Source organism: Pteropus vampyrus, unplaced genomic scaffold (assembly GCF_000151845.1).
Source record: "Pteropus vampyrus isolate Shadow unplaced genomic scaffold, Pvam_2.0 Scaffold6, whole genome shotgun sequence".
NCBI lineage: Eukaryota > Metazoa > Chordata > Mammalia > Chiroptera > Pteropodidae > Pteropus > Pteropus vampyrus.
The window spans coordinates 5,713,500-5,726,723 of record NW_011888787.1 but is presented as its reverse complement, the minus strand read 5'-3'; the positions used below and the strand labels follow the sequence as shown (position 1 = coordinate 5,726,723).

Here is a 13,224-nt window from a genome sequence, read left to right as displayed (position 1 = left end):
CCCCCGGGCGACGTGGGCGCTGAGATTCGAGGCGGCGCCGAGCGCGGCGAGTTCCCCTACCTGGGGCGACTCCGCGAGGAGCCCGGCGGGGGCACCTGCTGCATCGTCTCGGGCAAAGCGCCCAGCCCCGGGGATGTGCTGCTGGAGGTGAACGGGACGCCTGTCAGCGGGCTCACCAACCGGGACACCTTAGCTGTCATCCGCCACTTCCGCGAGCCTATCCGTCTCAAGACTGTGAAGCCAGGTACACCAGCCCTGCCTTTCTGTCGCGGGGATTGCGGGGAGGTCCGGCTGGGCATCCTGGGAGCCGCGGCCCCTCCCCACTGCCAGTCGTGGGGTTAATCTTAGACCTCCAGGGTGTGCCGGACTCCCTGGGGAGGGGGAGGGGTGGCAGTGGTGTTTCCCATTTCGCCGTTGGAAAAACTGAGTTCGGGCTTGGCAGGTTACTCTGCGAGCTGTCAGAGAATCACGACCAGCATCTGGCTTGCCTAAATTTGTAGCTCTGTCTCCCACCGCAGAGTTTTTGACTCGAGAGAAAACCAGCCCTTTTTTGCTCTCCTTTGTGGAAAAGGACTTCACGATTGTAGCATTGTCTTTGGAACAGTCTTCCGCATTCTAACAGGGAAAGAGGTCTTTACTACTGAGGCACTTGGTGCCAAGGTTACCACCTAGTGTCCCTGGGAGCGCTTAGCTGCTTCAATGTTTCTTGACTAGCAACACCTCGGAGCTGCCAGCCTAACTCTGCCAGCCCAGGTGGTTCAGGTGTCTGGGCACCGATGGCGTATACAATATGTGATACGTGGCCGAGTGGTGTGTTCCTGTAGGGAGCTGTTGAATAGTCTGGGTTTCGAAGGAAGACCTAGGCGCTTCGCTTTTTGTAAATCTTTCATTTTAGAGAATTTTGTTGAAGTGGGTGAAAAGGGCCTCTCTGTTGCCCTGGCTTCCTGGATGCTAGTAAAATCTGCAAAGCACGTTAATACTTATGGCATTCTTGCTAGTTTAAAGCATTGATCAGACTGAACAGTGAAATCCAGTAGTATGTAATAAACCTTACGTATTTGTAATCTACAACAGTGTTGGTCGGTTTCGGCATTGGTAGAATGTGGTTCTGTTTTCTGAGATGTTTGTAGGAGAGAATTATGACTACAACGTTATTAGAAATCAAGCTATTTTTTATTTTTGCTGAATGTGCTCTACTGAACATATAGTGCATCAAAGTATAATGGGTTGCATAATTGTCATTTGGGCTAGAAAAATCATTCCATCTCTTTACCACAAAATGCTGGAAAATTCTGGAGAAAAATTTAACCTGTTATCTCCACTTTTTTTTTTTTTTTTCCTCAACAGTGCTTTAATACTCTTTAATACGCCTTGGGCTTAATGGGAACTGATAGTTTATGGTGCAGTATCCCTGTGTGTATATATTGTGAGTGTACACACACACTCAAATATTCCTGCAATCTTAAGATTTTCTTCATATAGTCTGTTCTGTAATATTCATTTTAAGCTTATGGGTTTACGTGAGGTTTTCTTTTTGTTAATTAAAAAAAAAAAACTTCGGCAGACTTTAAACATCTTTTTCTGTATAGTTTTGTGAATTCAGAAATCCTTAACTCAAAGTTTTAGAGCCATATGTGAAGGGGAGAGGAAAGGCTTTGGGGCTGTAATTCAGCCAGTCAGGCATTGTCTGTAATATGTAGAATACAATATATACAGCACTTACTGGTCTAGGTGCCATTTAGTTCAAATTTCATGAGTCAGGGAATAATGAAAACATCTGCATCACTGCTTTGTGTTCTGTTTTGATTAGTTGGGGCATAGATGCAATATACGTATTTTCAAAAATAGTTTAGAAGTTGATTGTGGAGGAAGTTGATAGAAGACTGGGGAGATGTATCTTTAATAGTCTGGTCTGCATGTTATACCTTTTCTCAACGTTTATACCAAATTTAAGGAAAGAGTTCAAATTTAGAGTGTATTTACTAATATCGTGTTGAGTAAACATCATATGCCCTAGAATGCAGTTGACATTTTTATAGTAATAAACTATTACTCCTTAGACAACCGTGGATATTCTGTCCTATTTTAAAAGTTTAGCTAAAAGAAAGGGAATAATTTATATTAATGGGAATAGGACATTTTGTAATCATTAATAATAAAAATACTACACCTATTTTTTATAGATACACTCTGCTTCAGTAATTTCTAAAGGATGCCATCTGAGATTAATATTCCTGTTTCTAAGCAAGTTGTAACGAAACAATTTTAATTTCTTAAAAAGTAATATTCTTATGTTTGGATAGCCTCATGTTAGGCATTATGTTAAATGGCTTTACTTAAACAACATTTTTTAAAAAAAATAGCGATATTTTTGCAGGTTAGGCACATGACTTTAAATATTAGAAATTAAGGACTTGAAGAGGGTATTCATAGAACTTTGAGTGTGATTAAAAACCACACTTAAAGAAGACAAAGATTCTATAGTGTTGGGATTCACTTAGAAAAGTATGAAAATACAGAGTTAAGAGTATTTCGAAAGGAATTTGCCCTGCACATTGGGTTTTCCCCTTTTTATCTAAACTTTGTAAGAGAAATAGATTTTTCAATTTAACAAGGTATTGTAAAGCGTCCTTAGCACTCTCGTCTTGATTAGTAACTCTTTATTAAACTATATTCATAACACATTAATTAGAAACTAGGACAGTGCAAGAGTAAATTTAACCATTTCTGTCAGATGTAACATTAGTGGGGAGGGATCTCATACTGTCTTCTGACAGAGTCGATGGTGGAAGGATGAGCCGGGTTTGGGGTAAGGCTGCTGCAGCAGTGGTTCTGGTAGATGCCAGGGGAGCCCAGCCAGAGCCAGCACCATCACCCAGACAACTTAACCAAGTTCTTTCTGGCAGTCATTGTTTTTAGCTTTGATTCGAGGTTTTATTATTTTTTTTCTTTTGTTATTGTTTTTAGTGGAGATTTGAAAGTAACTTTAAAATATAGTTCCTAATCTGAGGCTGTTCCTGAATTAGTGCATTTCTTATTGAATTCTTATTCTCATTTTGTATTATGTAGTACTTAGCAGTCAGTACTTCTTTAGTGCTACCTAGGCTTCATCCAACCAGTTACCTGTTTCTTAATTACAAGGCCGTTTATTTTTCTGCGAAGAGAAAAGTTTTCTCTTGAACTTTGTATTTTGCTAGCAGTTAAGGAAATTGAACTTTGGACCTTTGGTGAAATTGTTTTATGATATAATCCCGTGACCAGGATTAATTTCTTTGATTTTACTTCAGAGTTTATTTTTAAACAATTTTGATTCTCATGAATAATTGAAGTAGTTAATTTCGTTCTAAAATTTTTCAAACTGCGAGTATGCAGTTTTATGGATTATTTACTTCTTCATACCCTTTTAAACACACATTTTAGTGATTGTAGATTATGTGGATTTTACTCGAGATTAAGTATTGATACAGTAAATCCATGAACTCATTGTCACGCTCACATTGGGTTCAACTACCCCAGGTCTGGTGCTGTATCTGGAGATAAAAATCATGAGGAACAAGGCTAGGGTTTGTTTAAAGAAAAGCTAATTTGGAACAGATCTTATTTTGTGTTAATTAAACGTAGGTAAAAGTTGTCACCACTCACTCTTTTAGACATCTGATTTATGAGGGAATTTTGTTAAAATGCATATTCTTAGAAATTCATTTCCTACTGGTGAAGGGTTACTAGAAGCTTTAAGTAAGGATGTTTATGTTATGCCAATAGAGTAACTCTACCCCTTTTCTTACCTTTTGGACCTTTTAGTTAGCCTTTTGTTTGTTTAGTGGGTAATTTGGGACTCGTGGTGAGTTTTGTTTAGATGGCAGTAATATTTGAAGATGGCAAGGGTAAGAGAAATTAGACTTAATTGTTAGCTTCCTAAGTTTACAATACAAAAAATTCTTATTACCCTTTTTTAAGCAGTAGAAACTGGAGATTGGGTGAGGCAGCCCTTGTTAGGAAATATAGCACTGAACTCTGGTAAACCTTAAATTTGAAACTTTTCTGCTTTCTCAAATTTTGGTAGCATTTTTTTTTTTTTTTTTTTCATTCTAAAGTTGGTCTTTAATAACTCAAGGTTCAAGTCCTGGACTCTCTGTTCGTTGACGCCTGCAATTCTCATGAGTACTTAATGGGCTCATACCATAGTGGCAGAACAAACACTTCACATTTGGCCCTCTCAATTTTCAGGTCATTTTTATTTTATTCAGTTTAATGCTAAAACTGATTTTCTTGGAACATAACTTTGTGTTCTTTGGGAAATATATATTGTTTTCCTCTGTGATCCTGAGGTGTATTTTATAAAACCTCTTGTTAGGAAAGATACATTTCAGTGTTCTCCTCCTCCCCCACCATCTCTAATTTATGTAAATTGATGGTAAAACAAATCTCCTACATGTGTTCAAGTATCTGACTCATGAAGTCTGCATAATCTTCTCAGGTGGGTAGTTTTCATATAATGTCTTTACCCTGTAACCTCTGAGTGCTTTGTAAATTTTGTGGGCGCTTACTTAGTGTTTTGGAAGTGTGTTGAAGGATAATGTCATGTTTATGAAGCACTTCAATATTATCTACCAATTTCAAACTCTGCCCATTTCCAAGTCAGTTTTTGGCTGTGATTCGACAAAGGATAAATTTTGGTACTGAAGACTAGAACTGTGTCTACTTTGATTAACTAATTATTTTGTTTCTCTTTTAAAATTTCGAGAAAGAATTTCTTCACACATATGGCACTGGTATATTTTGGGGGAGAGAATGAATGGCCTGGATTTAAAAGCGTTCCTCAGGGTCAGCATCTCAGTAGCTCAAAGTCTGCTGTGAGAGACTTGTTTGTGGAGGAAGAGAGGCAAGTTCCTTGCTCTCCTTTTTCCTTGAACAAATATTATTCAGAACGTTTTCCAAAAAAAAAAAAAAAAAAAGAAAGGTGCTTATTTTGCTTTATGAAGAGAAAATAAAAAGTTCTATTACTGACACACATTCAGTCCTTCAGTGGCACACCCACCATGTGAGGTAGCGCCGGCGATATAAAAAATACAAAATAGAAAAATGAGCCAAAGTAGTCTCTGTCTTCAAGAAGCTCACACTTAAGTGGGTGCTTAATGATTCATTGGTAAGGAATACCGGTGGTAAGGGTTTTGTCTTTCTTCAGTTTTCTCCAAGTTCTTAAACTCTTTAGGCAAGTTTTAGTATGAATTTTGGTGGAAGCTAGACTAACTAGTTGCCTGTCACACTGTTCTAATGGTGTGGTTTTGCATCTTCCAGAGGACTTGGTTAAGTCCTTTCAGAAAGAGGGAAGTCACATATAAACAAAATTGTCTTTTGAAAATCCCTTAAATTGCCCTTAAAATACATTGTATTTCTGTTTTATTTACAGTGTATTTTCCAGTACAATTTTATTTTGCAGTGCATTTTATACATTGCGTTTGTATTGTACCATTTTCAGGATGAGTCCTACATGCCACTTTTCCACCCATATCAGAATCTGTTGCTATATTTTGCTTGAACACCAGATGAAATAGTTTGCATCAAAGAGATCAGTTTTACCAAAAAAACCCAAAAAACAAAAAAAAAAAACCACGCAACCAAAAAAAAACTATCTTTTACTTCTAAGAAATGATCCTCAACTGGGTATGCGTAGTGAATTTGTAGAAGTTAAGTATGTACATGGAAGACAGGTGTCATTGTGTTTTATGTCCTTGCCACCTGCCCTTATTTTCTGACGGGGCTGGTTGGGGAGGGACTTGTGAAGAATTTTGAACTCATCTGAGCTTTGAAAGATGAAGACATTTTGGCTGAGTGGAATTTGGATCTGCTCGGTAGTACGTAAAATCAGGAGAAAAACATGGGGCAAGAATGTGCAATACAGAACGGTCTGTATAGTATAGCCCATCTCAGTGGTTTTGTCTATGTATAAAACTTTATTTTGTATTTTATAAAAGCGTAAAACCCACGTTATAGAATAGTTGGAAAATAGAGGGAAAATCATATTGTTTAAATGCATAGGTAGGTCCATTATAAATGATCTCTACATCTTTTATAGTTGCAACTTGAAATGTTTTTCTTCCATAAATCACATTGGTAAGGCGATTAATGCTATTTCTACCTTCAACATTATCGAACTCATAGTGTAAAACTATGAGTATTTTTGCTTATAACATAGATGAACTATTAGTACTATGCCTTATGGTTGATAGGCTTTCTTGGCTCGCTTTGGAAATCTAGCCAATTTTATGGGAAAAAAACTGTTTGTAAAAAGAGGGCTGAAAATATGTTTCCACCTTAGCCCTGCTTTCTTTTTCTTTGACTTCTAGAGAAAAGTAGCACCATTATGTCTCCCTAACCCCATACTTTTATCCCGATACAGCATCGTAGTGGTTCCCTGAAGTATTTATCACCATCCCCTCCCAATTTCCTGTGTGGCTAGGGGAGCATGGACTGCATCTTGAAGACCATAATTTGACTTGTGACATATCTAAATCCCTGAGAAAGGAGAGACTGTGCTCATAGATCGTCAGATACTTTGTTTTATTCATACTTATGCCAGAGTTATGCTTTAGAGACTCCATAAGAAATATACAGGGTTAAACTTTTCTACTGTGATTTATTTGTAGTTTAGGGTTCTAAAAAATTATGGAATGGGAAATGGAGAGAAATTTTTGCTTCATATTTAATAATTATGATTTATTTAGAGGCTTCCCTTTTTGGGTATGCAATGTGAACAGTAACTGATCTACTTAATTAAAACATGGGCATCTTAGGCTCTTTGCTTTTTTGTTTTGCAGAGAATTTTAAACACATTATTTTTCTTGCTTCAGAGAAGTTCGTGAGAGGCTACCTTTTATCTCATTTTTGTTCTGACTGGGAATTCCATGTGACTGAAAAATGGAATTTTCCTATACATGATGCTGTTTAACAGAAGTAGTTTGATGACATGAAAATACTCTGAGAGAGGAAAAGAAGTATTATTAATAAGTGCTTTATTTTTGAACTCGAATAGAATTAAACTAAATCGACTTTGTTTTTTCCTCTAATAAAATAACTTTTAAAAATAAATTTATTTCAATTAGTTTCAAGTATACAGTACATTAGTTAGACATCTATAATGTTCATAAAACGATCCCCCCCATTTGCTAAAATAACTTTTTAAAAATCCACTTTAATGTAGTAGCCCTGGTGATATATCACTCTTTGCGTACGGTTATCCAGTTTGCAACAGGCATCTTGTGACGTGTAGCTTAAATCTCAGCAGGAAGGGAAAACAATTCCTAATTTACATGCCAGTTCATGTATTTGTTAGGATTCTGTAGCAAGTGACAGAAACTCTTATCGATTGACCTTTATAAGGTTAATTTAGGCTACGAAGAAACTTCCTGGCTCACATACGTGAAAATCCAGGCATAGGACAGGGACAGCTGGATTCGTGATCTCAATTCACCGGACTCTCTTTTCCTCCGGGTTGTCTTCCTTTTCGGATTGGCTTTCAGTGTAGCAGCAAAGGTGACTTTGAATCTCCAAGTCATACAGAGCCCTTAAAGCTTCTCATCTTTTTTTTTTCTGGACTCCAATGACAAATCTCATGCAGGGACTTTCACTGGCCCTGTGCCCATCTGTTGGACCCCTTGTGGAAAGAGGGCAATGGGGTGCCATGACTGGTCAGGCCTGGTCACATGTGTACGCTTGCAGCTGGGTATACAAAGCACAATGATTAATAACTGTACCAGGACCGCAGGAGATAAGGGAGGGGTAGGAGCTCAAAAGGTGAGATGCTGGGGAGACAATACTATAAGGAATGGCCTCTTCTACGACTTTTAATCTCTGACTTTGAAGCCAACAACAGTACACAGTTGGCACAAAATGATCATATTTTTTAAAACAGCTGGCTGTAGACCACAATGAGGCACTGATTTTACTAAAATATTATAATGTTTTGTTTTTTTAAATCTAAAAACTACTTTTACCTTTAAAAAATTGGGATGTTAATACCTTGGCGTGCACAATTTCAAAGTATTGCTTGTAGTTTCTCTTCAGTTTTCTTTTTTTTTTTTTTTTAAAAAACATCAAATCAGATTCTCTAAATCAATTTTGCTTGTTCTTAAGTAGGTAGAATACTTCGAAGGATCATTTAATCATCTCTGGCTTTGAGAAAATGATTATTAGTCTAGTTAACGTAGTTTTTTAAACTTAATATTGTACCATTTTGGAAATGAAATCCTAAAACTAATTGCTGTTCAGAATGTTTTGCTTTTAGAACAATGATCTTTTTATGTTATATGTAATTTGTTATTAAATTTATTGGGGGTGACATTGGTTAATAAAATTACATAGGTTTCAAGTGTAGAATTCTATAATACATCATCTGTATGTTGCATTTTGTGTTCACCGCTCAAAGTCAGATCTTCCCTCACCATATTTATGTCCTTTACCCTTTTCTATCCTCACTCTTTCCTTTTGGTAGCCACTAAACTGTTGTCTGTGTCTATGAGTTTTTGCTCGTTTGTTGCTTTCAGTTTTATATCCCACATCTGAGTAAAATCATGGGGTTCTTGACTTCTTCTAATTTCGCTTAGATCCTTTCATATGGTCACAAATGGCAGTATCTCATCCTACGGCTGAGTAATATTCCACTGGAAACGGAAATCGAAACCATAATGAGATACCACCTCACACTTGTTACAGAATGGCTATTACAGACAAGTGATAACAAGTGTTGGAGAGGTTACGGGGGCAAAGGAGCCCTCATACACTGCTGGTGGGAATGTAAACTGGTACAGCCACCATGGAAAACAGTATGGAGGTTCCTCAAAAAATTAAGAATGGAATTGCCATATGACCAAGTAATCTCTTCTGGGTATCTACCTCCCAAATTGAAAACATTTGTAAAGATATATGTGTCTCGATGTTCGTTTAGCATTATTCACAGTGGCTGAGACATGGAAACAGCCACGGTGTCCTCTGATGGATGACTGGATAAAGGTGTGGTTCATAAAACAATGATCTTTTAAAACATAAATTGAAACTGCATTATTATTTCTAAGGGCTCCCTAATAATACCTTTTAACCACGATCTCTAGAAGTAGGAGGAACTATTTCACTGACTCTCTGACACACTGTGTAAAATGCGGTAACTGTTTAATCACCCAAAATGTTACCTGGCAAACATTGCAGGATGAACTGTGTCCACCTCTGTGAAGTTTTCCTCCTGCCTCCAGAGCTACTTGGAGTAGAGGTGGAGGGCTGAAATACCTTTCCACACGATTTTTATGCTCTAGGTAGTGTGTTGATGTCATTAACTTCGGTGCCTTGAACACAAGAATTGTGATCTCGGCTTTCAGTTGATGATGAGCACAGCAGTTCAGCAGTTTTGCCAGGTTCTGTCTGGTAGTTGGACCTTTAGCAAGTGCGAAATGTTTAGAGGTGATTGGTAAATACACTTACTGTGCATAAAAATGAACATCCATGGAGTTGGGTGTGATTTGTCAGTAAGAGTCACAGAAGGGGCTTTGTATCTTTAGATTAGTTTATGTCTCACTTGGGACTTCTTCAGACCATATCTGGAAAATCACCTCTTCTACTGTAAAATCTTGTGATGACTAGAGTTCTCCAATATTAATTTTATGTATCGGCTAAGCCATGGAATCTGTTAAAATAATAGAGTCTTCTTTACCTTTGCTCACAGAACTATATTAACACACTTCTTTAGCTTTTGGGAGAACACTTTGTCAAAATATTATTAATTTTAGTTAAGGATACTATTCACTAATTACAGTGTTTGATTTAAGTTGGAACGTACGTGCTAATGAAAAATTTAATTCCCTTTGAATAGAATTTGCTAACTAGAGCTATCTCACATCGTAATGTTGATGAGTGAAATGACATATCACACTCCCTTTAGTGGCAACTGTAAGTTGACAACTTGCTTTAAGTCTAATAAGAATATTCCGTCTTGGGGACTTGTCATGATAATACTAGCTGCCATTTACTGAGCAATAACCATGTGTCAGAGCGTTATGTAGCTATCTTATTTGGGTTTTAAAGATGTATATGTTAGCATATATGCACTCCTCTAAAGAAACTTGCGCCTCGTTATTCTCCACAAGTCAGGTGTTGTCACCTCCCTTTTATGCATGAGAAAACTGAGATTTGGAAAGATTAATATGCTGAAGGTCACCTGGACTCATGGGGACAACTATGAACTGAAATAATTTTGAGTCCTCGTCCTTCAATTTTCAGATAGAATAGTATTTCATCTGTCTGACAGATCTGTCTTACTCGTTGTTTCTCTGTTAAAAGAAAACGCCCCACAGTCTTGAATTGTTTGAGTGGGTGTTAAATGCAGTAAAACACTGGGCAAGTACTTGAAAGCTTCATTGCTTGATTCTATTTCTAAATAAAGTTGGTGGCAGTGCAGTTTAATCTGTACAGCCCAACTGAATGATGAAGTTGTTATTCCGAAGAATTACTAATCAAAGTTAGCATTAATTCTTGCTACCTTTGAAAGAAAATATTTTCAGCAGTTACATGTAAGAGCTCAGATACTTTTAGGTTAAATATACTTGTGAAAATTGTATATTTGATACTAGAAATCTGTCATTCTTGTGTTTCCTGTTCACTTGCTCTGTAATTCACTCACCAGGAAGGCGTTTATTAGCACACTCATCTTGGGACAGGTAGCCTAGAAAAACGTTCTGATGAGTGTAGGGATAACTGTATGTTGGAATAAAGAATTTTTTTACAAGTATGTAGACTCTTTTCAGAATACCCTTTGCGTAAATAAAATTTAACGCAGCTGGGTAGAAGAGCATGTCCTTGTCGTCAAGTAGGTCTCATTCCTTCCAGGCTTCAAAGGCTGCACAGTAAGGTGGTTCTTTTGAAGAGGCAGTTAAAGCAGCTGTGGAGTGTTGGCATCTCTTATTCTTTAAGTGTTTGTGCTGTTATGTTTTTTTATTTGGCCTTAAAGTCAGTCACTAAACTGGAAGGAACCATAATAGTCCAACCAAATGCGCTTTAGTCTACAGATAAATAAATTGAGCCTTAGTCACGGCACGTAGGTCTGCTGAGGAGTCCTAGTGTGAAGCTGGCAGAGCGGGGCCTGGCACTCGGGTTCCTTTTATTGTTTTGGTTTCTGGCATAAGAATTTCTGTAGGCAACTAGTGAAAAAAATCGATTAAACATATCTGTCTCTTCATGGAATCTGCCTTCTTTTTGAGTTAAGTAGAATGCGTTGACTCAGTTTTTGAGGCCGTCAGCGTTCACGTGTGTCATTAGAGGCCATGGAAACCTACAGGTTGGAGCACAGGGAAGAATTTTAAGCATGTGCCACAGGTTGTCAGGGCATTTTTAGCCCTCCATAATGCTGTAGCTTACAGTTAAGATTAAATAGTTAGAAAATTGTTAGCTGGTGCAACAGCTGAATGTTCTTGTTGTTTTAGCTTTTGAAAAAATAATTTTTCAATCAGAAATATTCTTCACAGTGCTTTCAGTAAAATCCTTCTGAATGAGTGCCGCCATATAGAGATGCTCTTGCCGTCCTGACCCCTCTCTGTGGGGTGACACTGTAAGTGTAGAGCCGGCTCTACTCCTCCCCTCCCAACTGACTGGAGGATGCGAAGGGGAAGGTGAGTTTTAGGGCTAGGTCCTGCTCAGGGATGTGGTAGATGAACTGTCAAGGGCACTTTTGGCTCAGGGTCCTTGAGTTTGTCTGGCTGCAGTAATGGCTCCCGCTGGGTACTGGACACATGGATGTCTCAGGCCACAGAGAGCTGGCCAGACCAGAGGAGAAGGGACTCACCTGTGTGAGGCAAAACTGGAGAAAGATGGAGGTGGCAGTTCTGGGGAGATTGTATATTCGTTAGGTAAAACTATGGAAATGGTGACATCTTGCTTGGGCCCTTTGTATGTCTGTGAAAGAACAGTGTTAAGTGTAGATATGAGGAAAATCTTTCCACAGTTGACCTACCGTATAGTCCTTTGCAGTATCAGTCAAGGTTCAGTGCAAAAAAAAAAAAAAAGATATAATGTAGGGAATCAGCTGCTTAGGAAATCTTTGCAAGGCCTTGGCGGGTGGGGCTCTGGGCCAGGCCTCTAAGAATGACTTCCAAGGACACCGCGAAACAACTTGCCACGGCAGCTGCCACCTCTGCCACAGCCAGGAAAGTGGCAATCAGGAGGTCGCCCCTGAAACCACGTCAAGAAGATGCCACTGTAGCTGTGATCGAGAAGACCACCAGTCATCGTTGATGCCAGTGTGACTGCTTCAAGTGTGACACGTCACATCTGGCTGCTGCTGCAACCTCTCGATGCCTGTGAACCAGTGACTAGACACTGGGCTGCTGAATCTGGCATTGCTTCTGCCGCTGTCCCTCAACACCCTCACAGCTGGAGACTAGACGCTGACATGTCCATGACTGTCCTCGCTGGCTGAAAGCACCTAAAAGCTCCAGGCTGAGGGAGCACCGCTTCACATCTGCCTTCCACATTTTGTGTCCTGCATCTTAATCGTGGAATCAAATTTGCATCCTGAAGACTAGCTGTAAAGGAATCTCGAAAATAACAGTTTTTAGTTTCCCAACCGTGGCATTCCAGGAAGGCATACAATAAGGACGTGGATGCTGAGTGTCAGCTGTCCCTTTCACACACATTTATCTTCTTAAATATAATATTTTCAATACGATACCGCCCTTTCTTGATGACTCATTGTCATTTCTGTGAGCTTCTCTTTTTGAAATGAGCCGTAGTTGGCGTGATCGTGGCCAATGGATTAACATCTGTAGTGACCTTTTGTACTAGGTTGGTTCGTGTCTGTCCTACCTGCCGTCTCGGCTGCTGAGACGTCTATGTTTTCTATCACTTGATCTCGACCTCCCTTGCGAACCACAGGCATCCAGTGCAGAGCGGGCACCTCTGCCAAAGTAACCAGTTCTTAGGCTGGTCAGCAGCCCATGATTTCTGTGGCTTAAAAAGATGAATGGGGCCAGAAGAATCTCTCCTGGGGATCTGAACTAAGACAAAAAGGAAAGGTTTTCCAATTAGGAGTTGGAGCTTGTTTGATGCACTGCAGTTGGCTCTACTCTTTCATGAGACTGGTTAAATTTCAAGAATTTTACAAGTCAGTTGTCCAACACAGACATTTAAAAAAAATTAAGTTGCATAAAAATATGATTAAACAAAACACTGTATTAACATAATTAT

General features: G+C 38.8%; 1 protein-coding gene across 1 annotated transcript in view; it reads left to right on the top strand.

The window, feature by feature from the left end:
* The window catches only part of MAGI3 (membrane associated guanylate kinase, WW and PDZ domain containing 3), a 188,847-nt gene that overhangs the window by 2,581 nt on the left and 173,042 nt on the right, over positions 1–13,224 (top strand). Inside the window, exon 3 of the mRNA XM_011368991.2 lies at positions 1–244. Coding sequence (XP_011367293.1) covers positions 1–244 — 244 coding nt within the window. The remainder of the gene's footprint in view (positions 245–13,224) is intronic.